The 26,973-nt window shown below is 45.5% G+C and overlaps 1 protein-coding gene across 4 annotated transcripts in view; it reads right to left on the reverse strand.

The window, feature by feature from the left end:
* Positions 1 to 26,973, reverse strand: part of LBR (lamin B receptor) — a 130,713-nt gene that overhangs the window by 99,599 nt on the left and 4,141 nt on the right. For 2 of the 4 annotated variants that reach the window (XM_030195709.1, XM_030195708.1), the window contains exons 2-4: positions 10,697 to 10,876; positions 8,293 to 8,481; positions 7,372 to 7,452 (exon numbers count right to left, since the gene is read on the reverse strand). In XM_030195709.1, coding sequence (XP_030051569.1) covers positions 7,372 to 7,452; positions 8,293 to 8,481; positions 10,697 to 10,861 — 435 coding nt within the window. In that variant the 5' untranslated portion in view covers positions 10,862 to 10,876. Of the gene's footprint in view, positions 1 to 7,371; positions 7,453 to 8,292; positions 8,482 to 10,696; positions 10,880 to 26,973 lie in introns of all 4 variants that reach the window. The other 2 variants (XM_030195710.1, XM_030195711.1) reach the window with 2 other exon arrangements.

Consider the following 26,973-nt stretch of genomic DNA (forward strand, 5'->3'; position numbering starts at 1 on the left):
CACGGGACTTTGGCATTTGCACTTGAGGCCATAAGATCCGCTACGGGCGTCCCCCATTTGGCACAGGTCTGCAGGGATACTTCATCTGCAAGTTCCCACTCCGCAGGGGCGATTTGATTCCTGCTTAGATAATCGGCTTGCACGATGCTCTGACCTGCAATGTGAGCTGCTGACAGAAACTGCAGATGTAGCTCGGCCCAGTGGCATATCTGAGCGGCCTTTGTGGCCAGTGCTTGACACTGAGTGCCGCCTTGTCGATTTATGTAGGCCACTGCTGTCGTGTTGTCCGACAGAACTCTGACAGCCAATCCTTCCAGGGTCAATTGAAAGGCCAGAAGAGCCTGAAATATCGCTTTCAACTCCAATCGATTGATGGACCACACCGACTCCTTGGGTGTCCAGAGACCCTGGGCATGCCTTCCCTGGCAATGTGCACCCCAGCCCTTCAGGCTGGCATCTGTTACCACCAGGCACCAATCGAAGCGTGCTAGCGGCATTCCTAGCCGCAGCATGCTGTCTGAGAGCCACCACGCCATACTGAGTCGGGCCACAGGGAGCCCATGGCACCACTTCTAAGGTGGCCGTCATCGACCCCCAACAGCTGGACAATGTCCTAAACTCGCGGGCGAGGCATCCTCAGGAGCAGACGGACCTGGTTCTGAAGCTTGCACCACCTTTGCTCGGGTAGGTATACATACCCTGAGGCTGTGTCGAACCGGACCCCCAAATAGTCTAGAGATTGAGAGGGGATCAGGAGACTTCTGGCTATATTGACGACCCAGCTCATAGATTGCAGTACCGAGACCACTCTGGCTGTAACATGATGACTCTTCTGCAGAGTCCATTCTTGTGCAGCTCCTTGTGACTGTGGGCAAGTCACTTAACCCTCCATTGTCCCAGGTACAAGTATGTAAACCGCTTTGAATGTTGTTGGAAAAACCACAGAAAGGCGGTATATAAGTCCCATTCCCATATGAGGAAAGACTAAAGCTCTTGAGCTTGGAAAAAAGACAGCTGAGGGGAGATATGATAGAGGTACATAAAATATTGAGTGGACTGGAACAGGTAAATGTGAATTGCTTGTTTACTTTTCAAAAACTATTAGGACTAGGGGGCATGCAATGAAGCTACTAAGGGAAAATTAGGTTCTTACCTTGGTAATTTTCTTTCCTTTAGTCATAGCAGATGAAGCCATTACGTATGGGTTATGTCCATCAACCAGCAGGGGAGATAGAGAGCACTCAAACTTTCACAGTGCCCTCTTGGCCAGCTAGCTCCACTGCCTCTTCAGTATTTGAAGCTTCCACAGCAGTATGGCAAACCGCAATGGGAATCACAAGAGCTTTCCTCACAGCGAACGATGGCCCATCACAAGGGCATGAACTCATAAAGGAGGGAATGCACATCCTCCTGGAGGGAATAAACTCATCCTCCTTATTGTATAAGTGGAGGGGAACACACGCGCCTCCTGGAGGGAATCACACATCCTCCCAACACACTGGAGGGAATGAACTCATCCTCCTATTTATAGAACTGGAGGGGAACACACGCGCCTCCTGGAGAGAATCAACACATCCTCCAAAAAAAAACATGCTGGAGGGAATGAACACATCCTCCTAAATTTAAACTGAACATGAATCCTGAAGATTGTTTTCCAACTTTCTCCCAAGGAAGGAACTTCAGGAAATTAGAACAGAACCTGAAAAACAGATTCACAGCATACAGACAATCATACAGGGAGGGCTCATGGCTTCATCTGCTATGACTAAAGGAAAGAAAATTACCAAGGTAAGAACCTAATTTTCCCTTCCTTGTCATCAAGCAGATGAAGCCATTACGTATGGGATGTAACAAAGCAATCCCTAGATAGGATGGGAACAAGCCACACCACGCACTAGCACTTGTGCACCAAAACGCGCATTCTGGAAACTCTTCCTCTGAAAAAGAGGGCAAGAAAATAGGCTGGTTTAAGTGAAAGGCTGAAACCACCTTAGGCATAAAGGAAGGCACGGTCCGAACCGTGACTCCGGACTCTGAAAATTGCAGAAATGGGTCTCTACAGGACAGCGCCTGGAGCTCTGACACCCGTCTCACCGAGGTAATGGCCACCAGAAAAACGGCCTTCAGTGTCAAGTCTTTCTCCGATGCTCGCCGAAGCGGCTCAAAAGGAGATGCCTGCAGGGTTTTCAAAACTAGCCCCAGGTTCCAAGCTGGACAGGGTGCTTGCACTGGAGGTCGGAGCCGAAGCACCCCTCTAAGAAACCGTGCCACATCTGGGTGAGCAGCCAAAGACACGCCTTCCACCTTACCACGAAGGGAGGCCAACGCTGCCACCTGCACCCGCAGGGAATTATAGGCCAAGCCTTTTTGTACACCTTCCTGCAAAAAGTCCAGAATCGGCGAGACAGGAGCCCGCATTGGAACAATGGCTCTGGAAGCACACCAAGACTCAAACAGGCACCAAATCCTGGCATAAGCCACGGAAGTGGACCGCTTGCGGGCTTGCAGGAGAGTGGAAATAACTTTATTGGAATAACCTTTATCCCTCAATTGCGCCCTCTCAATAGCCATGCCGTAAGACCAAAGCGGCCGGCGTCCTCCACGGCTACCGGTCTCTGAGTCAACAGGTTCGGTACCAGAGGTAACGGCAGAGGAGCCTTCAGGAGCATCTGTCGGAGGTCTGCATACCAAGGTCTCCTTGGCCAATCCGGGGCGATGAGGACCACTTCTCCTGGGTGCAGCCGAATCCGCAAGAGCAGGCGCCCTATCAAGGGCCATGGGGGAAACACATAAAGTAGACCCGGAGGCCAGGGTTGAGCCAAGGCATCCAACCCCGCCGAGCGAGGATCTCTCCGTCTGCTGAAGAAGCACGGGACTTTGGTATTGGCACTTGTCGCCATTAGATCCATCACGGGCTTGCCCCATTTGGCACAGATCTGCAGGAATACTTCGTCTGCCAGATTCCATTCTGCTGGATCGATCTCATGCCTGCTCAGATAATCGGCCTGCACATTGCTCTGACCTGCAATATGAGCTGCCGACAGACACTGAAGATGCAGCTCGGCCCAGTGGCAAATCAGTTCGGCCTGCGCAGCTAGTGCTCTGCACCTTGTTCCGCCTTGTCAATTTATATAGGCCACCGTTGTCGTGTTGTCTGACATCACTCTGACAGCCAATCCTTCCAGGGTCACTTGAAAGGCCAGAAGCGCCTGAAACACCGCTTTCAACTCTAGGCAGTTGATGGACCACTCCGACTCCTCGGGTGTCCATAGACCCTGGGCATGCTTCCCTTTGCAGTGTGCGCCCCAGCCCCTCAGGCTGGCATCTGTTACCACTAGGCACCAAACGGGGAGCGTCAGCGGCATTCCTCGCCGCAGCATGCTGTCCGAGAGCCACCACTCCATGCTGAGACGGGCCGCAGGGAGCCAAGTAAGTCTGCATTGGTAATCCTGAGAAATAGGAGACCATCTCCGGAGTAGGGAATACTGTAGAGGTCTCAGGTGCGCTCTCGCCCAGGGTACCACTTCCATCGTGGCTGTCATCGATCCCAGCAGCTGGACAATGTCCCAAGCTCGCGGGCGGGGCATCCTCAGGAGCAGACGGACCGGATTCTGAAGCTTGCACCACCTTAGCTCGGGTAGGAACACATAGCCCGAGACTGTGTCGAACCTGGCCCCCAAAAACTCTAGAGATTGTGAAGGGGACAGGTGACTTTTGGCCATATTGACGACCCAGCCTAGAGATTGCAGTACTGAGACCACTCTGGCTGTAGCTTGTAAGCTCTCTGTTGCAGAATCTGCTCTGATGAGCCAGTCGTCTAGGTACGGTTGAACCCTGATACCTTCTCGCCTGAGAAAAGCAGCTACTACCACCATTACCTTCGAAAAGGTTCGGGGAGCTGTGGCGAGGCCAAAAGGCAAGGCCCTGAACTGGAAATGTTTTCCCAACACCGCAAACCTCAGAAACTTCTGGTGCGGGGGCCAAATCGGTATGTGCAAGTAAGCTTCTTTCAGGTCTAGAGACGTGAGAAACTCTCCTGGCTGAACCGCCGCAATGACGGAGCGCAGGGATTCCATGTGGAAATGCCGCACTCTCAGGGACTTGTTCACTTCTTTTACGTCCAGAATAGGGCGAAAGGACCCACCTTTTCGCGGCACCACAAAGTAGATGGAGTATCGGCCGCAGCCTTGCTCGATGGGAGGCACCGGGGTCACTGCCCCTAACTGAATCAGACCTTGTAAAGTCTCCTCCACCGCCGCCCGTTTGACGGCAGAACCGCATCGGGACTCCACAAACACGTCTCTTACTGGGACGTTGAATTCTATTCTGTATCCATCTCTGATCAGGTCCAGAACCCACTGATCTGAGGAAATCTTGGCCCACTCCTCGACAAAGAGGGAAAGCCGTCCTCCGATGACAGGCATCGAGGAGAGGGCCGGCGCACCATCATTGAGAGGGTCGCCCCTGAACTCCTGGTCTTGAGCCACCGGCTGCGGAACGCTTGTCCGAGCGAAAGGAGTTCCTCTGCTGACCACGGGCACGTGAAGTGAACCCAGAAGAACGCCCCGGGCGGTACCTTCTAGCTTCACGGAAGCGAGGTCTGTCCGAGGAGTGGACCGCCTGGCCCTTAGAGGAAGGCCTCTGCCTATCTTCGGGCAAGCGCTGGGGTTTTGGATCACCCAGGCCTTTCACAATTTTCTCTAACTCCTCACCAAATAGGAGAAGTCCTTGAAAAGGCAACTTCACCAACCTTTGCTTAGAGGCCATGTCCGCTGCCCAGTGTCGTAGCCACAGACGACGGCGAGCTGCCACTGCTACTGCCATTTGTTTAGCCGAAGCTCTGACAAGGTCATAAAGGGCATCAGCCAGAAAGGACAAGGCCACCTCCATCCGCGGAGCCACATCCAAGAAGGGCTCCGCTCCATCTCCGGGCTGAGCCACTGCCTGTTGCAGCCAAGCTAGGCAGGCTCTCACAGCATAACAGCTGCATGCAGACGCCCGAACAGTGAGACCTGCAATTTCAAAGGACCGTTTCAACGCTGTTTCCAGCCTATGGTCTTGAACGTCCTTCAGGGCAACACCTCCTTCAACAGGGAGGGTAGTTCTCTTTGTCACCGCAGTGACTAGGGCATCCACTGTAGGCATTTGAAAACGAGCCATATGTCCCTCACGCAGAGGGTATAACTGCCCCATAGCCCTGGAAACTCTCAAAGGTCCCTCGGGGTCAGCCCACTGAGCCGAAACAAGCTCTAGGATGGAGTCATGCAAAGGGAAGGCCCGAGCAGCTTTCTTGGTACTAGCCATCCTGGGATTACCCGAGGAGGCCATGCCACTGTCAGGATCTTCAATCGAGAGGGCCTGCAGGGTATCTGAAATAAGCGCTGGCAGCTCATCACGGTGGAAAATCCTCACTGCGGAGGGATCACCCAGATCCTGTGGTAAATCCGCACCTGACTCTGGTTCCTCAGACCAAGAACGTCTGTCAGAGTTCTCCGAATCCTCACACCCCGACCACGGGGGGGAAAAAGGTGCACCACAATCTGAAGGGGAATTAACCCTTCTGCGCTTATCTTTAGGCCAAGCATCCGGGAAAAAAGCCTCACTGGGCAGTCCCAGGCCAGAATCCATCAGCGGGGCAATCAGAGGAGCCTCAGGCGACCCTTGAGGAAGGGCTCTTTTCATCATGTATGCTTTATGCAGCAAAAGCACAAAATCCGGGGAGAAAATCTCACCCTGGGCACCCAAATCCTGTCCGGTGCTAGCCACTCCTGAAATAACCTCATCTCGAGGTGCCCCACCCGGCTCAGGTCTCTCCGTGTCCACGGAGGCCGCGCCATGCGGTGTAAGCAAAATGGCGCCCGCTGCCAGCTCAGAGCGGGAAGAAACATCGCTCGCCATGCTCGGGCCGGCTCCTACGCCAATACAGCACGATTTACAGAGCCCTGCTGCTGATTTGCGCTTGCCACAAGTGGAACAGCGCTTTACATTGTCCGCAGCCATCGCCGAAAAACGGCGGTAAAATCCAAAATGGCGGTTCGCACCAAAATCGCCCCGATCGCGGGCCCACCCTGGAGGAGTTGGAAAACACTCTTACCTCAAAGGATCTAGTGTACAACTACGATCCTGCTGAAAATCAGGTCAAAAACCTCTGTTCCAGCGTCTCTGCGTTTAAAAACGCGACGCAACTTTTTTTTTTTTTAAGCTGTGAGGAAAGCAGAGGTATTGAAGACTCCGGAGGCTCAGATGAGTGGGAAAGGCAGGGAAAGGGCGAACCTATATGCCTGCATCCACTGTTGGTGGGTAAGGACAGGGAAAACAAGGCAATATGTCCACATCCACAAAGGTATGGGTAAGGCAGGGAAAGGGCTAACCTATGTGCCTTTAAAGTGAAGCTGCTATAGCCTCCAACACCCCGGTTAACAACTGGCAAGCCAGGAACCACCTCCCGGCAGATTTTTCTGGAGCTCGAACAAGCTGCAGCCACCCTGCTAAGGGAGATAGAGAATACTGAAGAGGCAGTGGAGCTAGCTGGCCAAGAGGGCACTGTGAAAGATTGAGTGCTCTCTATCTCCCCTGCTGGTTGATGGACATAACCCATACATAATGGCTTCATCTGCTTGATGACAAGGAAGTAGTAAATTTAAAACAAACGGAGAAAATATTTCTACACTCAATGTGTAATTAAACTCTGGAATTCATTGCCAGAGAATGTGGTAAAACCAGTTAGCTTAGCAGGATTTAAAAATTTCCAAAACAAAAAGTCCATAAGCCATTATTAAGAAGGACTAGGGAAAATCCACTGCATATTCTAGGAAAGCAACATAAAATCTGTTTTACTGTTTTGGCATCTTGCCAGGTACTTGTGACCTGGATTGGCCAGTGTTGGAAACAGGATACTGGGCTTAAGGGACCTTCGGTCTGTCCCAGTAGGCAAACACTTATATTCTTAATTTAATTTTTTTCAGGGAAGAAATTGTGTACAAAGGCAGAAGAAATAAAATGGCAGGGGACAAAAACTGCTTTACACTCACTATAAGAAATACTACAAAAAATGCGATATCCAATCATAATAATTCATTAAAAGAGCCAGGTTTGTTTTTGAAACTAATGTTTGCGTTCTTGTTTTCTGGCTTTTTCCCATAAAAGATTAATATGTTGTTATTTCACTTTCAGGTGGTTTCCCAAATGGTAATTCCCCTTTAATTTTTCCACACAATAGCTCTCAGTCCAAATCAAGAGCTTCAACATGTCAGTAAATGGGCAAATCAGATTTAAAATATATATATTTTTTCATATTATTTTTAGGTTTGTAAAATATGACAAAAACCCTTTAAAAATTCAATGCTAGCAGTTTAATATTTTCTGCTGTACCTGAGTGAATGAGACAGACATGTCATTCTTCTCTATGATGTGACCTTCACCATTATATCTTCCAACATTGTTCTCTCGCAGCTTTCAGATTGGAAAAACAGAAGATAAATCATTGTTAAAAAAAATTTGCAATCATTTCTATCATCGAGTCTTATGGCATTAATGCTGACAATTACAAGAGATATAAGAATTTTTTGTGGTGTGACATTCCCTATGACCTTTTCTTAATTGAATGTGTGATACATTATCCAATGTGACCCATCAGCCAAAATAATTCTCACACACTGACATATCAGATGGTTTCAAATGTTAGCAACTATTGCCCTCAGCATCATGCAGTTAAAGCTAAACATCTTTTACAATTACATATTTATGCTATAACAAATTACTAAATACCCAAGACAGAATATCATATTCTTACAGTATTTCTGATTTCATTTTTGACTGCGGCAACTTAATCAGTTAAGCCGATATTCAGTGCTAACTGGTTAAGTGTTTAGCGGTTAAAGATAGGCCTGATATTGAAGTGACCTTTTTAAACTGCTAAACATGGCCAGTTTGGTGCGGAATATAGCCGGTTAGTGGCTAGTTGCAAATCTTCAGTAGGAGATAACCAGTAATCTCCTGCTGAATATCCACAGTCAGGCGCTAAAACACTTTAACAGGCCAGGAGCCGTTCCTGAATATTGGCCAGTTAAGTGGTTAGTGCAGTGGAATTTGATCCTGGGGAACTGAGTTCGATTCCCACTGCAGCTCCTTGTGAATCTGGGCAAGTCACTTAACTCTCCATTGCCCCTGGTACAAAATAAATACCTGAATAATTGTAAACCGCTTTGAATGTAGTTGCAAAAACCTCAGAAAGGCGGTATATCAAGTCCCAGTTCCCTTTCCCCATTTAAGCAATGAAAAAGATTCCAGTACCACTGGTGTTAACTTTGTTTCCAGAATGTCAGTCTTCTTTACTTCCTTAATTTCTCTGCCTTGGGAATTAGAACGGCGGGTTGTGTTCTTTAATGTTCGTCCAGGAGAACGAGATCTGGATCGGCTTCTGCGGCGGGAAGGAGAGCTTGATCCAGAGTGTCTCTTCTTGCTTCTAAATGAGGATATACACTAAACAGAAAAATCAGCAAAATTAAGTTGAATTTATAACCATATACAACATTATATAATAAGGAAAGTTGAAAATACTGAATATTTACCCAGCAGAGCCACCAAGTACTAACAAAATTATCTTCAAAGGTATTCATTCACTTATTTTGCTGCCATAAAGCAGCTGAAGAAATAGCATCTTGAGCTGGCTGACAAATAACATTTCCCGAGTCAGACCTGCGTTTGATTCTTCTGCTCCTCAGGGCATTTGGACCTAGAAATACTGCAAAGGAAATATTCACAATCCCTGACAGAAGGAAGTTATCCTTCAACAGTCAGTAGAACCTTCCAGCCGGATTTAAGCCCATGGTTACATGCTAGATGGAATTTGGGTTTGAGGCCCTGGCCAAGCATAGTAGCTTTGCTGGTCTGGGGTCTATACAAGCATGAACCATTCTGTTATAACAATATGGATACTACAGCCTGTGGCCTGAATATATCTGTAACCATCAGAACCCAGCTTTTCTACAAAGGAAAATTACTACTGGGCGTACTAAGATGACTTCATCCAAGGACATATTATTTGTTTCAAACTAGCCCAGTTATCTCCTGGGAAGAATGAAGGAGAGAGACACAGATGGCTCCAGGAGTATGGGATCCAGCAGGGAGGACATTATTACACAGTCTATGATTGGTCCTCAGGTATCATCTGACCCTTGGATGGCAATGTTGGAGTGAAGGCGAACAGAAAGAAGGCCAGAAGATTTGCTGGAGGTTAGAAGGCTCTGAGAGAGAGAGAGAGAGAGAGACTGATTTCCTACAGAGTGAACTAAATACCTTGTAACAAAAACGTTAGCTCAACTACGATACACACCCTACTACTACTACTACTACTACTACTATTTAGCATTTCTATAGCGCTACAAGGCGTACGCAGCGCTGCACAAACATAGAAGACAGTCCCTGCTCAAAGAGCTTACAATCACCCTCCCTAAAGACTGTGCCATCTGTATCCAGAATACCAACCTTGGACTTTATTCCTGGACTGAGAGACTCGCTGGGGGCTTCAGCTTGAGTCTCAGAGGAGGAAACCACTTCTTTACCATTGGAAGTCTGCCACAGACGGCAAGGTGAGATAACTGGATATACTACCTAAGGTCAGAGGGATAGTTAGTCCACGGCTTTGTCTGTGACAGACTGGTTGTAAGGATTGGTCAGTGAATCACCTGCTACTAAGTGTGTAATTTGCATAAGACCTATTGTGTAAGTTCTCATAATATCATTGGGATATCAGTATTGTGATTAGTGTGTGATCACTCATTTAGATAGTCTGTTTGGGTAATCATATATCTTTGTATATATACATTGGTAATAATCTATTTTTGGTACAAGCTATTTTTGTAATCTGCTTTGCAATTTGCCACATATATATAACTTCTATTTTTCTATTCATAATCAAACATATAAACGGCAAGTGACCGACTCACCTGCAAATGCGCAGTACAGTCACTTAGAACGCTAAGAGTGTAGAAGTCCAAGCCCCACCTCCACCAGCAGTACAGCCCAATAGGGAGGAGGGCTTGGACATGGGCGTGGAAATCAGAGGAGGAGGGAGCAGGGAGGGAAGGAGGGGGCGGAACTGAGGGAAACACACTGGGGAGAGGGCAGGGGAGAGAGCAGGGTTGGTGGACCCGGGGGGGGGGGGGGCATAGGAAAACAAAAAACTAGCCCGTTGTTACGGGCTTAACGGCTAGTAAACAATATATATTCCATCTGTGGCATTGTTTCTTTCATAAGTACAGCTAGCTAGCATAAGGGCCAAAGAGGTACGCATCCCCTAGAAATGAGTCCAGAATAATTGCTATTTAGTAGTGTTCTGTCAGCTAAGTACCTCAGGATTTATATATTAGAAGTTTATCCTTCTTATATACCCCTACAGAATCACAGATGTGACAAACTTCAACTAGACCAGGGAACGGGGAGAGAGGAAGAGGACGAGAGGTTATAAAGCATAAAGCAAAGGGGATCTTGATAGTGTGAAAGCACAAAATCTTATTTTTGAGCAAAGGTTGTGTTGTAGATTTTGGTACTACAAATGTGTCTTACACTTTTTTTTTTTTTTTTAATGGTGTACTTTTTTTTTTTTTCTGAAAATTACAAATAAGAAAAAAATGGTTTTAAACTTATCTTTACATTTCTGATAGTTTCCCTATGCACTATTCTAGCAAAAGCTCACCTTAATGTCACTCTCTTTCAGTTCAAGCTCAGTTCCATCCTTGTACTTAACAGTGTAGCGGTCAGTGATATTGTCAAAACTCACTACTTGCACTTCATAATAAAGGCTACTCCCCGGCCAACGACCCATCACCAGTTCATTATCTGCAAACTTCTGGCTAGGCATTTTCAGAAGTTGTTCCTAGTGAAAGAGAAAAACAGAGTCAGTTAAAGAGAAATCTCCAATGGTTCAGCAGAATCCCAGTAACCCAAATCCAATGCTGCTCAAACTTTTTCCGGTCACAACTCTATGATAGCAGCCACAGTGAGACCCGTGACCCCACCAAGACGTACCATAATAATAAACCTATCCAATGCTCATTTGGGAAACACTAACTTGGCATACCAGATGGGCCAGTTTTATCTTTTTCTGCTATTTTTTCACTATGTTACTGTGTAACTGTTGACATTTATTGGTTGCCTCTTGTCATTTGGTAAAGCAAAGTTACTCACCCGTAGCAGGTGCTCTCCGAGAACAGCAGGACAAGTATTCTCACATGTGGGCGACATCCCTGATGGAGCCCAGAACAGCTGTCCAGCGTTTTACAACTTCTAGAAGCCTTGGCAGGCCCCTATTGCTCATGCATGAGTGCCCTCCCACCTGCCCGACTCACATGGGACCCACAGCTGGAAAAAACACAAAGAATGCAACTCCTAGAGGAGGTAGAAGGGTATATGAGAATACTTGCCCTGCTGTCCTTGGAGAACACCTACTATAGGTGAGTAACTTCACTTTCTCCAAGGACAGACAGGACAGTCTTCTCACGTGTGGGAATTCCTAGCTACCAGGCTCACCGAAAACAACAAACATGGTCAAACCACAGCAACAGCAATGCCAACAAAACCAATAACACCACCACCAACAACAAAAAAGGCCTGTTGTAAAGGTGTAGTCTGGAATAGAAAAAAATGGGCCTAGGAGGATGGAATTGGATTCTAGACTCCAAACAAATTCTACAAACTGTCTGAACAAACCTAGACTTGTCAGGTATTCGGCTCAAGGTAGTAGTGAAATATGAATGTGCAGAATGATGACCAAATTGTAGCTTTGCAAATCTCTTCAATGGAGGCTGATCTGAAGTAGGCTACCGACGCATCCACAGCTCTGAGCCATGACATGACCCTCTAGAGTCAGCCCAGCCTAGGCATAAGTAAAGGAGATACAGTCTGCTGGCCAACTGGATAAAGTGTTTACCAACAGCAGCCCCCATCCTATTTGGGTCAAAAGAAACAAAACGCTGGGTGGTTTACGGGCTTTAGTCCACTCCTGACAGAAGGCTAAGGCTCTCTTGCAGTCCAAAGTGTATAGTGTGCTTTCAACAGGATGAGCATGAGGTTCTGGGAAAAATGCTGGTAGAACAATCGACTGGTTAAGATGGAACTCCCAACAGTACCTTGGGACGAATGCAGAGAACTGCTGTGTTATGATGAAATCTTATGTAAAGTGGATCATCTACTAGGGCCTGAAACTCAATGACACTATGAGCTGAAGTGACCGCGACCAAAAATTATACCTTCCAGGTTAGGTACATCAGATGACAAGAACCAATGTGGCTCAGGAGGCGTGTTCATCAGATGGGTGAGGACAACATTCAGGAGGGCGTTGACAGAAGCAAACCTCTCATAAAATGAATTAGAGGCTGTATAGAGACTATACAGCGATGGTAAGCACCAATTGTACTGAGATGAAGCCTTACAGAATTGGTTTTTAGATCAGACTCAGAGAAGGTACTCAAGCAGTTTTTGTGCCTGGCAAGAGAAAGGATCTTGGGCCTTACCCTCACAACGGACGGCAAACCTCAAAGTATAGAAACACCACTTAGTGGAATCTTTCCTGGAAGTCAGCAAGATCTTGGAGACATCCTCAGGCAGTTAAAGGAAGGCAAATTCTATGCTCTCAACATCCAGGCTGCATGCGGAGGGTCGGAAAATATTCTGATCAACAAGGTTCTTTGGAGGAAAACTCCAGAAAGAGCCAAATCTGCTCTGGCCAATAAAGTGCAATACAGATCATGGTTCCCCAGTCCTACTTGAGTTTCAGCAGAGTCTTCCCTATCAGGGGTATTGGCGGATATGCACACAGAAGGTATTTGATGCCAGCCTATCATGTGATCTGAGTCTGGAACAGTACTGAGGGATTTTGTTGTTGAAATTAATGGCAAACAGGTCCACCGAGGGGGAGCCCCACATTCAGATCTTGTGGGCAACACTGATACTGAGAAACCACTTGTGCAGTTGAATCACCCTGCTCAGTCTGTCTACCAGACTGTCTTTTCCTGCCAGGTATGTGGCTCTGAGCACCATGTCATGACTGGTAGCCTACTGCCACATAACGACGGCCTTCTGACACAACAGGTAGGATGGTCCAAAACTCCCGTAAAATAAAATGAAAACCACAGAAAGGGCGGAAGATGAATCAAAACAGACCAGAAAAGGACCATACATAGTAACATAGTAAATGACGGCAGAAAAAGACTTGGTCCATCCAGTCTGCCCAACAAGATAAACTCATATGTGCTACTTTTTGTGTATACCCTACTTTGATATGTACCTGTCCTCTTCAGGGCACAGACCATATAAGTCTGTCCAGCACTATCCCCGCCTCCCAACCACCAGCCCCGCCTCCCACCACTGGCTCTGGCACAGACCGTATAAGTCTGCCCAGCACTATCCTCGCCTCCCACCACCGGCTGGCTCTGCCACCCAATCTCGGCTAAGCTCCTTAGGATCCATTCCTTCTGAATAGGATTCCTTTATGTTTATCCCACGCGTGTTTGAATTCTGTTACCGTTTTCATTTCCACCACCTCCCGCGGGAGGGCATTCCAAGCATCCACTACTCTCTCCGTGAAAAAATACTTCCTGACATTTTTCTTGAGTCTGCCCCCTTTCAATCTCATTTCATGTCCTCTCGTTCTACCGCCTTCGCACCTCCGGAAAAGGTTTGTTTGCGGATTAATACTTTTCAAATATTTGAACGTCTGTATCATATCACCCCTGTTTCTCCTTTCTTCCAGAGTATACATGTTCAGGTCATCAAGTCTCTCCTCATACGTCTTGTAACGCAAATCCCATACCATTCTCGTAGCTTTTCTTTGCACCGCTTCAATTCTTTTTACATCCTTCGCAAGGTACGGCCTCCAAAACTGAACACAATACTCTAGGTGGGGCCTCACCAACGACTTATACAGGGGCATCAACACCTCCTTTCTTCTGCTGGTCACACCTCTCTCTATACAGCCTAACAACCTTCTAGCTACGGCCACCGCCTTGTCACACTGTTTCGTCGCCTTCAGATCCTCAGATACTATCACCCCAAGATCCCTCTCCCCGTCCGTACCTATCAGATTCTCCCCGCCTAACACATACATCTCCAGAGGGTTTCTATTCCCTAAGTGCATCACTTTGCATTTCTTCGCATTGAATTTTAATTGCCAAACCTTAGACCATTCTTCTAGCTTCCTCAGATCCTTTTTCATGTTTTCCACTCCCTCCCGGGTGTCCACTCTGTTGCAGATCTTAGTATCATCCGCAAATAGGCAAACTTTACCTTGTAACCCTTCGGCAATGTCACTCACAAATATATTGAACAGAATCGGTCCCAGCACCGATCCCTGAGGCACGCCACTACTCACCTTTCCCTCCTCCGAACAAACTCCATTCACCACCACCCTCTGGCTTCTGTCCGTCAACCAGTTCCTAATCCAGTTCACCACTTCGGGTCCTATCTTCAGCCCATCTAGTTTATTTAAGAGCCTCCTGTGGGGAACCGTGTCAAAAGCTTTGCTGAAATCTAAGTAGATTACGTCCGTAGCTCGTCCCTGATTCAATTCTCCTGTCACCCAATCAAAAAACTCAATGAGATTCGTTTGGCACTATTTTCCTTTGGTAAAACCATGTTGTCTCAGATCTTGCAACTTATTGGCTTCCAGGAAATTCACTATCCTTTCCTTCAGCATCACTTCCATTATTTTTCCAATAATCGAAGTGAGGCTTACCGGCCTGTAGTTTCCAGCTTCTTCCCTATCACCACTCTTGTGAAGAGGGACCACCTCCGCTGTTCTCCAACCCTTCGGAACCTCTCCCGTCTGCAAGGATATGTTAAACTAATCTTTAAGAGGACCCGCCAGAACCTCTCTGAGCTCCCTCAATATCCTGGGGTGGATCCCATCCGGTCCCATGGCTTTATCTACCTTTAGCTTTTCAAGCTGTTCATACACACTCTCTTCCGTGAACGGTGCTCTATCCACTTCAATCTCATTTATACTTTTTGCAGTCCATCGCGGTCCTTCTCCAGGATTTTCTTCTGTGAAAACAGAACAAAAGTATCTATTTAGCAAATTTGCTTTTTCTTCATCATTATCCACATAGCGGTTCGCAGTATCTTTTAGTCTCACAATTCCCTTTTTAGTCATTCTCCTTTCACTTATATACCTGAAGAAATTTTTGTCATCCCTCCTTACATTTCTAGCCATTTGTTCTTCCGCTTGCGCTTTCACCAGACGTATCTCTGTCTTGGCTTCTTTCAGTTTCATCCTGTATTCCTCCTCATGTTCCTTTTCTTTAGTTTTTGTGTATTTCTGGAACGCCAACTCTTTAGCCTTTATTTTCTCAGGCACTTGCTTGGAGAACCATATCGGTTTCCTTTTTCTCTTGCTTTTATTTACTTTCCTTACATAAAGGTTCGTGGCCTTATTTATAGCTTCTTTCAGCCTGGACCACTGTCCTTCCACTTCTCATATTTCCTCCCAGCCCATCATCTCCTTCCTCAGGTATTCCCCCATTTTACTAAAGTCAGCACGCTTGAAATCCAGAACTTTGAGTTTTGAGTGGCCGCTCTCCACTTTAGCTGTAATATCAAACCAAACCGTTTGATGGTCACTGTTGCCCAGGTGGGCACCCACTCGGATATTTGACACGCTATCCCCATTTGTGAGCACCAGATCCAGCGTCGCTCCCTCCCTCGTGGGTTCCGTCACCATTTGTCTGAGCAAACCGCTTTGTAAAGCATCCACGATCTCTCTACTTCTTTCCGATTCCGCAGACGGAACCTTCCAATCTACATCCGGCAGATTGAAATCTCCCAGCAACAGCACCTCTCTCTTGTTTCCCAACTTTTGAATATCTGCGATCAAGTCTTCATCTAGTTCCTCCAATTGTTTCGGAGGTCTGTAGACAACACCCACGTGTATAGAGGTTCTATCCTCTCTTTTTAAGGTGATCCATATCGCTTCTTCCTTTCCCCATGTCCCTGTCATTTCGGTCGCCGTGATATCATTTCTCACATATAGAGCTACTCCTCCACCTTTACGACTCTCTTTATCCTTCTTAAACAGATTATAGCCTGGTATGTTTGCATCCCATTCATGCGAACCATTTAGCCACGTCTCCGTGATTGCAACAATGTCTAAGTCTGCCTCCAACATCAGGGCTTGAAGGTCATGAACTTTATTACTTAGACTGCGAGCATTTGTGGCCATCGCTTTCCATGTACATTTCCTGGTATGTGCTTCAACATTTGTGATTTGGGGTTGTCTTTTCTCTTTGGGTACCTTCATATCCTTTTGTTCCAACTTCATTTCTTTCTCTTCTGCCTCAGTTCTATTTTCAGGATCATAACCATGCTGTAATGGAGCAAAAAAATTCTGTAGGGGCAACATTTGTGAGGGCGGATGCCTCTGTTGCACATAGTGAAGTCTTCCTGAGCCTACTGTGAACCATCTATTCCTAGGTGGTTTTATCCTTGGAGGCAGTGGTGTGAAATTGGCTTGATTCTGTGCTGCATGGTTTTGTGTAGACCATAGGGAGTAAGAGCACCAGAAAAGTTTATTGGGACCCTACACGGTCCGTGTTTCAGCCAACAGGCCTTCCTCAGGGGTCCTGAATCTGACGTTTACAGATGCACCTCCGAGATACTCATGAAACGAAAAGCAAAATATGCTGGTGCTGTCTGGTAGCGGGCATAGGCGTATATGCTAGTAAGAAGGATCTCATAACTCCCCCCCCCACCACCACCACCACCACCAGCAGCACCACTACCTGCTTGCTAAGATACTAGATTGCAACCTGATTGTCTGTTTGAATGAGAACAATTTGGTTCAAAATCCAATCTCTGAAGGACTTTAGAGCATTCCATAACTCCAGGAGACTGATGTGAAGCTGACTCTCCTGAGCATACCAGAGTCCCTGGGGGTGAAGCCCATCTACATGAGCACCCTATCTCAGGTTGGATGCATCTGTGGTCAGAATTTTCTGAGGAGAAATCTGGAATAGAAGTATCCAAGTCAAATTGGTCTGAACTGTCCACTAGAGGAGAGATTGTTTCAACTCTGGGATGACCAAGATGGCATTCCTGAGATTTCCTGTGGCCTGACACCACTGGGAAACCAGGATCCACTGGGCATCTTGCAAATGAACTCATACCACCAGTGAGACATGCACATTGGAGGCCAAGAGGCCTAGCAACATCTGCCAAGCTGTCACCTGCTGGCTGCTGCCAATCTGGTGAGTGATGCAAAAGAGTGCATCCATCCTCACTTGAGAAGGGTTGGCCCAAGCGTCAACTGTGTCTAGCAGGGCTCTTATGTACTCCAATTGCTGGTTTTGGAGCAGGTGGGACTGAGTAGCTGATGACAAAGCCAAGTAGCTCCAACACTCAAATACCCAAATAGCTTTCTGCGTTGATTCTTGAGCACCTTCTCTTGATGTGCTCTCAACCAGCCACCTGTCTAAGCAGGAGAACACGTGCACTCCCAGTCTGTGTAGCAATGCTGCAACTACTACAAAACATTTTGTAAAGACTCTTGGGTGGACCCAAGGCCAAACGGCAGAACACGATACTGGACCCTACTCAAAATCTGAGATACATTCCAATCGCAGGAAGTATCTGGATGTGGGTGTAAGCCCCCTTTAAGTCCAGAAAGCATAGCCAATCTTGTTCGGAACCATGGGAAGAAGATGCCCAGGGAAATCCTGAACTTTTCATGGCCCTTAATTCTAGGATGGGACAAAATCCCCCCAATCATTTTGGGCACAAGAAAGTACTTGGAATACAATCCCATTCCCTTCTTCCCCTAGTGGAATGGGTTTGACTGCATGGGCCTTTAGAAGGGAAGAGTTCCTCTGCAAGCACTTCCTGGTGCTGAGAGCTGTTCTTGGATGCTCTGGGTGGACAATTTGGAGGCGACTGATGCAAAATTAAGGGGTAACCATCCCGGATAATTTGAAGAATCCACTGGTCCAAGGTTACAAGCCATGGAAAAATGAGAATGAGAGAGAGAATATGAGAGAGAGAGAGAGAATGAGAGAGAATCTCTGAACAGAAATACTCGCAAAAAAATGCATTTTCATTACTCCGTAGAGGAAGTGAAACTGCAGGTCTCATGTAAGTCAGGAAGGCACTTGCATGTGCGCAGTGGGGGCCTACCAAAGGCTTCTAGAAGTTATAGAATGCTGGCCAGCGACCACACTAGGGCTTCACTGGGGACACCACCCATATTTGAGAAGTCCTTGCATGTCCTTGGAGAAGTATTTTAAAAATCTGTCATCCAGACTGAAGTAAGCAAAACTGTCTTAGCAAATAACAGTTATGTTAAGATGCAGGTATTACCTGGAATTTTTATGCCATTTTGAAAGCAAGTGCAATGTGCCAACGGTGACACAAAGTAACGTTAAGGTTTTTTTGTTTTTATAATTTATAAAATACAAACTGAACTGGACAGAAATATGCAGCATTTGATTAGAAGAAACAGACATAGCTCTAAAGCATTCAAATAATTTGCAGGATTAAAGGATCACTTGGTTTGCCTAGTGCAACCTGTATTTTATTTGAAATATCTTTATTGAGTTCATCCATAAATAACAGAACCATAATTAATGCTGTCACCACAGCAAAGACAAAAACAAACAGTAATAATGGCAACACCACTTTTTCTGTTTTCACTCCTCCCCCCCCCCACTAACCCCAGATTCCTTCCACCACACCCCATACTCCTCCAAACCCCAAGCACTGCTTCTGAACAAATATGGCCCTAGGTCAGTGATGGCGAACCTTTCAGAGACCGAGTGCCCAAACAGCAACCCAAAATCTAATTATGGGCGGGGTCACCACATATGACTCGACCCCTATGATAGCCACACCCTTTACACCAGCCATGGCGCATATAAACAGACATCACTGAAAATATTATACTAGTATAGGAGAAAAAAATAACATGATTTTCTTTCATTATAAATCATTTCTACAAGCTGTTACAGCTCCAGTATACCCAGGGCAAAATAAGACAACAGATGTAAATTTTCAAATTGGACATATTCCAAACACTAAAATGAAAATAAAATGATTTTTTCTACCTTTGTTGTCTGGTGATTTTGTTTTTCTATCCATATTGGTCCTAGTCGCTGATTCTGCTGCTCTCTATCTGTTCTCTTAACTCCATTTCCAGGGTTTCCTTTCCATTTATTTCTTTACTTTCCTCCTTTCTTCTTCATTTCTTACCCTCCATCCATGTCCAGCCACCCTCCTCTCCCCCCTGCCCTCCCACCCAGCATCAGGCCGCCCTCCCACCCACCACCCAGCCGCCCTCTCACCCAGCACGCAGCAGCATCCAGCATCAGGCCTCCCTCCCACCCACCCACACACCCAGCACCAGGCCTCCCACCCACCGAGCACGCAGCAGCAGCACCCAGCATCAGGCCTCCCTCCCACCATAGGTTCGCCATCACTGCCCTAGGTATTCTAAATCTGTATTAAGTCCATGACTCACATAGAAGCTTATGCTACCAAGCAGAAACAAAATCCGCCCATCAACACGCCAGGGTATTCAATAAAGCGGAGCGCACCCTCATTGTTAATGTACGAAGGTAGGGGGTCCCACATTTTCACAAACTGCTTCGTGGCCCCTAGTATTGACATCCATTCCATTCCCAATAATTCATGCATCGCCCCTGTATAAGTTGTTGGTGAGGCCCCACCTGGAATATTGTGTTCAGTTTTGGAGGCCATATCTTGCTAAGGATGTAAAAAGAATTGAAGCGGTGCAAAGAAAAGCTACAAGAATGGTATGGGCGTTACAAGAAGTATGAGACTTGCTGATCTGAATATACCTTAGAGGAAAAGAGAAACAGGGGTGATATGATGCAGACGTTCAAATATTTGAAAGGTATTAATCCGCAAACGAACCTTTTCCGTGGATGAGAAGGCAGAAGAACTAGAGGACACAAAATGAGATTGAAGGGGGGCAGACTCAAGAAAAATGTAAGGAAGTATTTTTTCACTGAGAGTGTGGTGGATACTTGGAATGCCCTCCCGTGGGAGGTGGTGGTGATGAAAACTGTGATTTCAAACATGTGTGGGATAAACATAAAGGAATCCTGTTCAGAAGGAAGGGATCCTCAGCAGCTTAGCCAAGATTGGGTGGCAGACCCGGTGGTGGGAGGCGGGGCAGACTTCTACGGTCTGTGCCCTGAAAATGGCAGATACAAATCAAGGTAAGGTATACACAAAAAGTAGCACATATATCTTGTTGGGCAGACTGGATGGACCGTGCAGGTCGTTTTCTGCCATCTGTTAGTGATATGCAATTTATCCTTAAAATCGAGCGTGGTACCGGAAGATTGGAGGGTGGCCAATGTAACGCCAATTTTCAAAAAAGGTTCCAGGGGAGATCCGGGAAATTATAGACCGGTGAGTCTGACGTCGGTGCCGGGGAAAATGGTAGAGGCTATTATTAAAAACAAAATTACAGAGCACATCCAAGGACATGGATTACTGAGACCAAATCAGCACGGCTTTTGTGTGGGGAAATCTTGCCTGACCAATTTACTTCAATTCTTTGAAGGAGTAAACAAACATGTGGACCAAGGGAAGCCGGTTGATATTGTGTATCTGGATTTTCAAAAGGCGTTTGACAAGGTACCTCATGAAAGGCTACAGAGGAAATTGGAGGGTCATGGGATAAGAGGAAATGTCCTATTTTGGATTAAAAACTGGTTGAAGGATAGGAAACAGAGAGTGGGGTTAAATGGGCAGTATTCACAATGGAGAGGGGTAGTTAGTGGGGTTCCTCAGGGGTCTGTGCTAGGACCACTGCTTTTTAATATATTTATAAATGATTTAGAGATGGGAGTAACTAGCGAAGTAATTAAATTTGCTGATGACACAAAGTTATTCAAAGTCATTAACTCGTGACAGGATTGTGAAAAATTACGAGAGGACTTTACGCGACTGGGAGGCTAAATGGCAGATGATGGCAGATGACATTTAATGTGAGCAAGTGCAAGGTGATGCATGTAGGAAAAAGAACCCGAATTATAGCTACGTCATGCAAGGTTCCACGTTAGGAGTTACGGACCAAGAAAGGGATCTGGGTGTCATCGTCGATAATGCACTGAAATCTTCTGCTCAGTGTGCTGCTGCGGCTAGGAAAGCGAATAGAATGTTGGGTATTATTAGGAAAGGTATGGAAAACAGGTGCGAGGATGTTATAATGCCGTTGTATCGCTCCATGGTGCGACTGCACCTTGAGTATTGTGTTCAATTCTGGTCGTCGCATCTCAAGAAAGAACGGGGATGGGACGACTTCCCTATGAAGAAAGACTAAGGAGGCTAGGGCATTTCAGCTTGGAGAAGAGACGGCTGAGGGGAGACATGAGAGAGGTACATAAAATAATGAGTGGAGTGGAAAAGGTGGATGTGAAGCATCTGTTCACGCTTTCCAAAAATACAAGGACTAGGGGGAAAGCGATGAAACTACAGTGTAGTAAATTTAAAACAAATCGGAGAAAATATTTCTTCACTCAACGCATAATTAAACTCTGGAATTCGTTGCCGGAGAATGTGGTGAAGGCGGTTAGCTTAGCAGAGTTTAAAAAGGGGTTAGATGGTTTCCTAAAGTACAAGTCCATAAACCACTACTAAATGGACTTGGGATAAATCCACAATTCCAGGAATAACATGTATAGAATGTTTGTACGCTTGGGAAGCTTGCCAGGTGCCCTTGGCCTGGATTGGCCGCTGTCGTGGACAGGATGCTGGGCTCGATGGACCCTTGGTCTTTTCCCAGTGTGGCATTACTTATGTACTTATGTCCTCTACTTGGCTCACTTTTATTACATAGAGCAGTGATTTAACCTATTGTGATGTCATAGTGGCTCATTCCACCAATAAGAGCCAACCTCATTAGTGATGTCACAATGGCTTGATTGTATAGAATGTTTGTACGTTTGGGAAGCTCGCCAGGTGCCCTTGGCATGGATTGGCCGCTGTCGTGGACAGGATGCTGGGCTTGATGGACCCTTGGTCTTTTCCCAGTGTGGCATTACTTATATACTTATCTACTACGTTACTATCTGATTACACCAAAGTTGTCAAACTGGTGGGTCAACATATACCCATTGCAATAGGATGCACCGCTTAGCATTCAAACAACATTTTGCAAAGAAAAAGCTCTGAAACACCAGTCCCCTCTACAATATCATCCATAAGATCCAGCAAACGTCTATGTGGGGTGGGAGTCCACATTTGATTATAGGTCACACTCAAATGACTCCAGTCTTCCAAAAGTCATAAATCAATAGGCCAATCCAAACACAATGTTTGTAGCATCCAGACAGTTCCCATCAGTAGGAAATCCCTTTTTTTTTTTTTTGCTTTGGAAGGGTGGATATACAAGCACAAAATAGAAACTTATAATGTAACCCTAAAGAGCTGCATGCTTTCTATAACTTTACAGCCAGTCTGTAAACTTAACTTTAGAAGTCGTCTACAGAGTAATCTCCAATGTTCTGGCTCCATTTAACCACCATAAATTGGAATGATCTGGCCTAAAAATCTTCTTTACTCCTTCGTAATATCTACCCACCAGCCCCCCTTTTTTTTTGGTTCAACAATTTTTTATTGATGACACGTCAAATTATATAATTCCAACTCTCCAGAAGTACAGTAATGCTTTATCAAACACAGGAAAAACAAATGTGTAACAATACCAGCAGTCATCAATATTTTATCATTGTTATCCCCCCCCCCCCCCCCCCCCATTATGATTCAGCTTTTCATTTAGGGGTACCACTCCAGTCCAAATAGTCAAAGTCTAAACAGCAATTACTTATGATTTCTACATTACTATCAAACTCAAGGCTACCAATAGTATGTTTTAACAAGAATTATCAACCCTCCTTTAACCGATATGCTTCCCTTACTCCCCATCATATCTACCCCCTCCCATCTACTGATCTCTCCCTAGCCCACCCTCCCCACCCCCTGCTCATGATGATATATGCTTTAAACAGAACCCAAGCCATACACTATTCCTTTTTCACAATGTATTAAGAATAAGACTTCTTCCTCTCTGAGTTAAAGCGTCCAGCAGGCATCCCCAAATCTTTAAAAAGCGTGCTTTAAGTCGACATGAACCCCTTGCCTCCCATGACATTAACTGATGTACTTGATTACGCCAATGCCAGAATTCAGGGGCATCCACCAAGGGCCAATACTGCAACACGCATTTTCTCGCAGTAAGGCAGAGTTTGCGACACAGTAATAAACCATCCGCACTGAGACCTTGAAATGCTCCCAGATAGTTCAATATTAACTGAAACGATGTTCCTTCAATCCTACAGGACAGCAAGGAAGACAAAAAGGATGCTACTCGCGTCCAGTAGCTCTGTACGATTTCACATCCCCAGAATGCATGATAAAAAATATTATCTGACATGTTACATTTCAAACAAATTGCTGATCGAACCCCCCCCGCCCTATACAATTGGACTTGAGTAAAATATGCTCGATGTATTACCAGCTCCACTAATTAATCGAGGTATACCTTTTAAGTGTGCTACAATGTCCCAGGATATCAAGTCTATTCCCATATCCTTTTCCCATCTCTGTCGAAGCTGGGCTAGCTCCTTCCCGGGCGTCAGGCTCCAAATCCTCTGCTGGATGCATGAATTAGAAGGGGCCTCCTCAGAAATTTCATCAAAGAACAACTTGATCTTCTCCCCTAGATTATACTTTAATGCTTTTTTATCTAGTGACTGCACAAAATGTTTTATCTGACGATAAGCAAAGGTATCCCCCCATCCACCAGCTGCAGGAGGCATCAGTTGAAGCAATGATTTCCTCATCCATTCCCATGACTGCATCTAAGCTACTTAAACCCATCTGCTCCCAGTGTGTGAAGGCTGGATTCTCTAACCCTGGCAAAAACATTGGATTGCCTTTAATAGTAAGTAATTCTGTAATTCTCAGATCTCCCCCCAGCCACGTCCCTATTAGTCGCCACGAATCCCTTAAAGGCAGCAAAAGTATGCTATTCCGAAGTGACTGTGGCAACAAAGCTTCCTGTGTGTGGAGTAGTGTTATAAGTTTGTATGGGCTAAAGTAAGCTTCTTCTAATCTAAGGGGAGTATGGTCACTCGATGAAAAAACCCAATCCCTCACTTGTCTCAAAAGACATGCCATATTATAGTACTTAAGATTAGGAAGTCTCTCAATCCCTCTTGTCTCCACCCTCCCAACAACAACTTTAGTTGGACCTTAGCTTTTTTTTTCACCCAACAAAATCTCGTCACTAGAGGATAAAAGTGCTTAATGTCTTTTTATAACAGCCTTAGCGGCAATGTCTGCAAGACATATAGCCAATGAGGCAAAATCACCATTCTAATAAGGCATATACGACCCATTAGAGGCAAAGTCAGCGCACTCCAAAAATCTAATTGCCGGTCAGTTTGTACTAGCAGCCGGTTTATATTTAAGTTATATAGCGTTTCCGTGTGAGCTGCTAGAAGAATACCTAGATATCTAAAAGATTTAACCGCCCACTTCAACGAAAAACCCCCGGACCAAAGATTTTGAGTACCTGGATTTACAGCCAACGCCATGGGCGTAGTTTGACTGTTTCATTTGGGGGGGCAAAGGATGGGGCTGAACATATTAGCATATTCATTTGCATATATATATATATATATATATATATATATTCAAATGAATATGCTAATATGGAGGAAGGAAGAAGGAAGGGAAAAAGAGCTGACTTTTTTTTGGAAATAACCATAATGAATATGTATGAGATATAAAGCCAGCTCTTTCTCCCTTCCTTCCTGCCTTCCTTCCTCCTTACCCAGCACTCCCTCTTCCTCTCCAGTAGTATTTCCCCATCCCCTTTCCCATACCATGCCAGTGTTGACCTTAGAAATGCATAGGCTCTGTATGTAGATCCTTCAAGAGGTACTGTGTCATGATTTAGGCTCTACACCCGTTTTGGTGCCACCTCAGTAAGGCCAACACACAATCTCTCCACTGCAAAATGCTATACACAAACTTGTGCAAAAACACACTCGTATCCTTAAAACATAACAGCACTAATTCCAAGGACAGGACGAGCTACAACCTTATGCTTGAAAAGGCAGAACTGTAATTACACCATGCTCTAAAACACCAATACACTACCTCGTGAAAAAAAAAGCAAAACAAAAAGGGCTGCAAATACTACACGCTAGCAGAATATTGCACCTTGATCACGCAAGAAACACATGACACAACAGACATGACACAAGGAACTAGAAATAAAAAAATATGAAGGCAAAATACTGAACTGGAAAGTTAAATTAAGAAGTCAGAATCAGCATGCAGCACTACCAGAAAAACTGCGCTGCACCAATTCAGAGCAAATAAACGAAAATTGCTTTCTCTGAGCAGCTACTCCAGCCGAGTAGTCCTGAAAGCACAAGACTTTCTGATTACCGCTACGCAGATCCTTTCCTCCTCTCAGTGCTTGCAGGATAGCTGTCTTATGAGCAAAATTGAGACTATGACAAATGACCACTCTTGGCCGAGCAGCACTCACCCCGATACCAAAAGACACCAAGAAAAAAACCAAATGAAATCACTAACTACCGTCCAGTAGCATCCATCCCGTTTAGTCAAACTGATGGAAAGCATGGTAGCCAAACAAATTGCAGATTATATAAACAAATTCTCAATATTACACGAATCACAATCAGGTTTTTGCCCCCTCCACAGCACAGAAACAGTACTACTCACTCGTCTAGCCAAATTCAAGCAGGAAATAGCAATAAGCAAAAACATCCTCCTCCTCCAATTCGACATGTCTAGTGCATTCGACATGGTAAACCATACTATATTAATAAGATTACTAGATAAGTTCGGGATCGGTGGAAACTTACTTAACAGGATCAAGGGTTTCCTAACCTCAAGAACATATCAAGTAAAATCAAACTCAAACATATCACCGTGGAAAGCAGACTGTGGAGTACCACAAGGATCACTGCTATCACCGATCCTCTACAACCTATAATGATGACCCCACTAGCCAAGTCCTTAACCAACCAAGGCTTTAACCCTTTCATCTATGCAGATGATGTCACAATATACACTCCTTATAAATCTAACCTGACAGAAATCACCAATGAAATCAAGAACAGCTTGATCATCATGGACTCTTGGGCTAATGCATTTCAACTAAAACTCAACAAAGAAAAACACAGTCTCATCCTCTCATCCCAACACAGCACAGACAACCCCACAATCATCAACACCCCAGATTACACCCTCCCTATCTCAGATAGCCTGAAAATCCTCGGCGTTACAATGGACTGCTACCTAACACTAGAGAGCCAAGTGACATCCACAACAAAGAAAATGTTCCACTCAATGTGGAAGCTCAAACGCCTGAAGCAATTCTTCCCGAGGGAAACATTTCGCAACATGATACAATCAATGGTACTAAGCCATGTAGACTACTGCAATGGAATCTATGCAGGATGTAAAGAACAAACCTTAAAGAAACTTCAGATCGCTCAAAACACGGCAGCTAGGCTTATCTTCGGAAAAACGCGATTTGAAAGCGCAAAAATCCCTCCGCGTAAAACTACGCTGGCCCCCCCAATCAAAGAACACATTATTATTATTTATTGCATTTGTATCCCACATTTTCCCACCTCTTTGCAGGCTCAATGTGGCTTACAATGAATCGTAAAAGTAATAGATTGGGGGATAACAGTTAGTGTTACATAAAGGATATCAATCAAAATTTTAAACAATTAGATTATGATATCCTTTATGTAACACTGTTATCCCCTATTGCTTTCAAAACCTGCACTCTGGTTCACAAAATTATCTACGGCGAAGCCCCGGGATACATGACAGACTTGATCGACCTACCAACTAGAAATACATCCGAATCAACACGAACGTACCTAAATCTGCACTTCCCAAGCTGCA

The sequence above is a fragment of the Microcaecilia unicolor genome, chromosome 3, assembly GCF_901765095.1.
Source record: "Microcaecilia unicolor chromosome 3, aMicUni1.1, whole genome shotgun sequence".
Classification (NCBI taxonomy): Eukaryota; Metazoa; Chordata; class Amphibia; order Gymnophiona; family Siphonopidae; genus Microcaecilia; species Microcaecilia unicolor.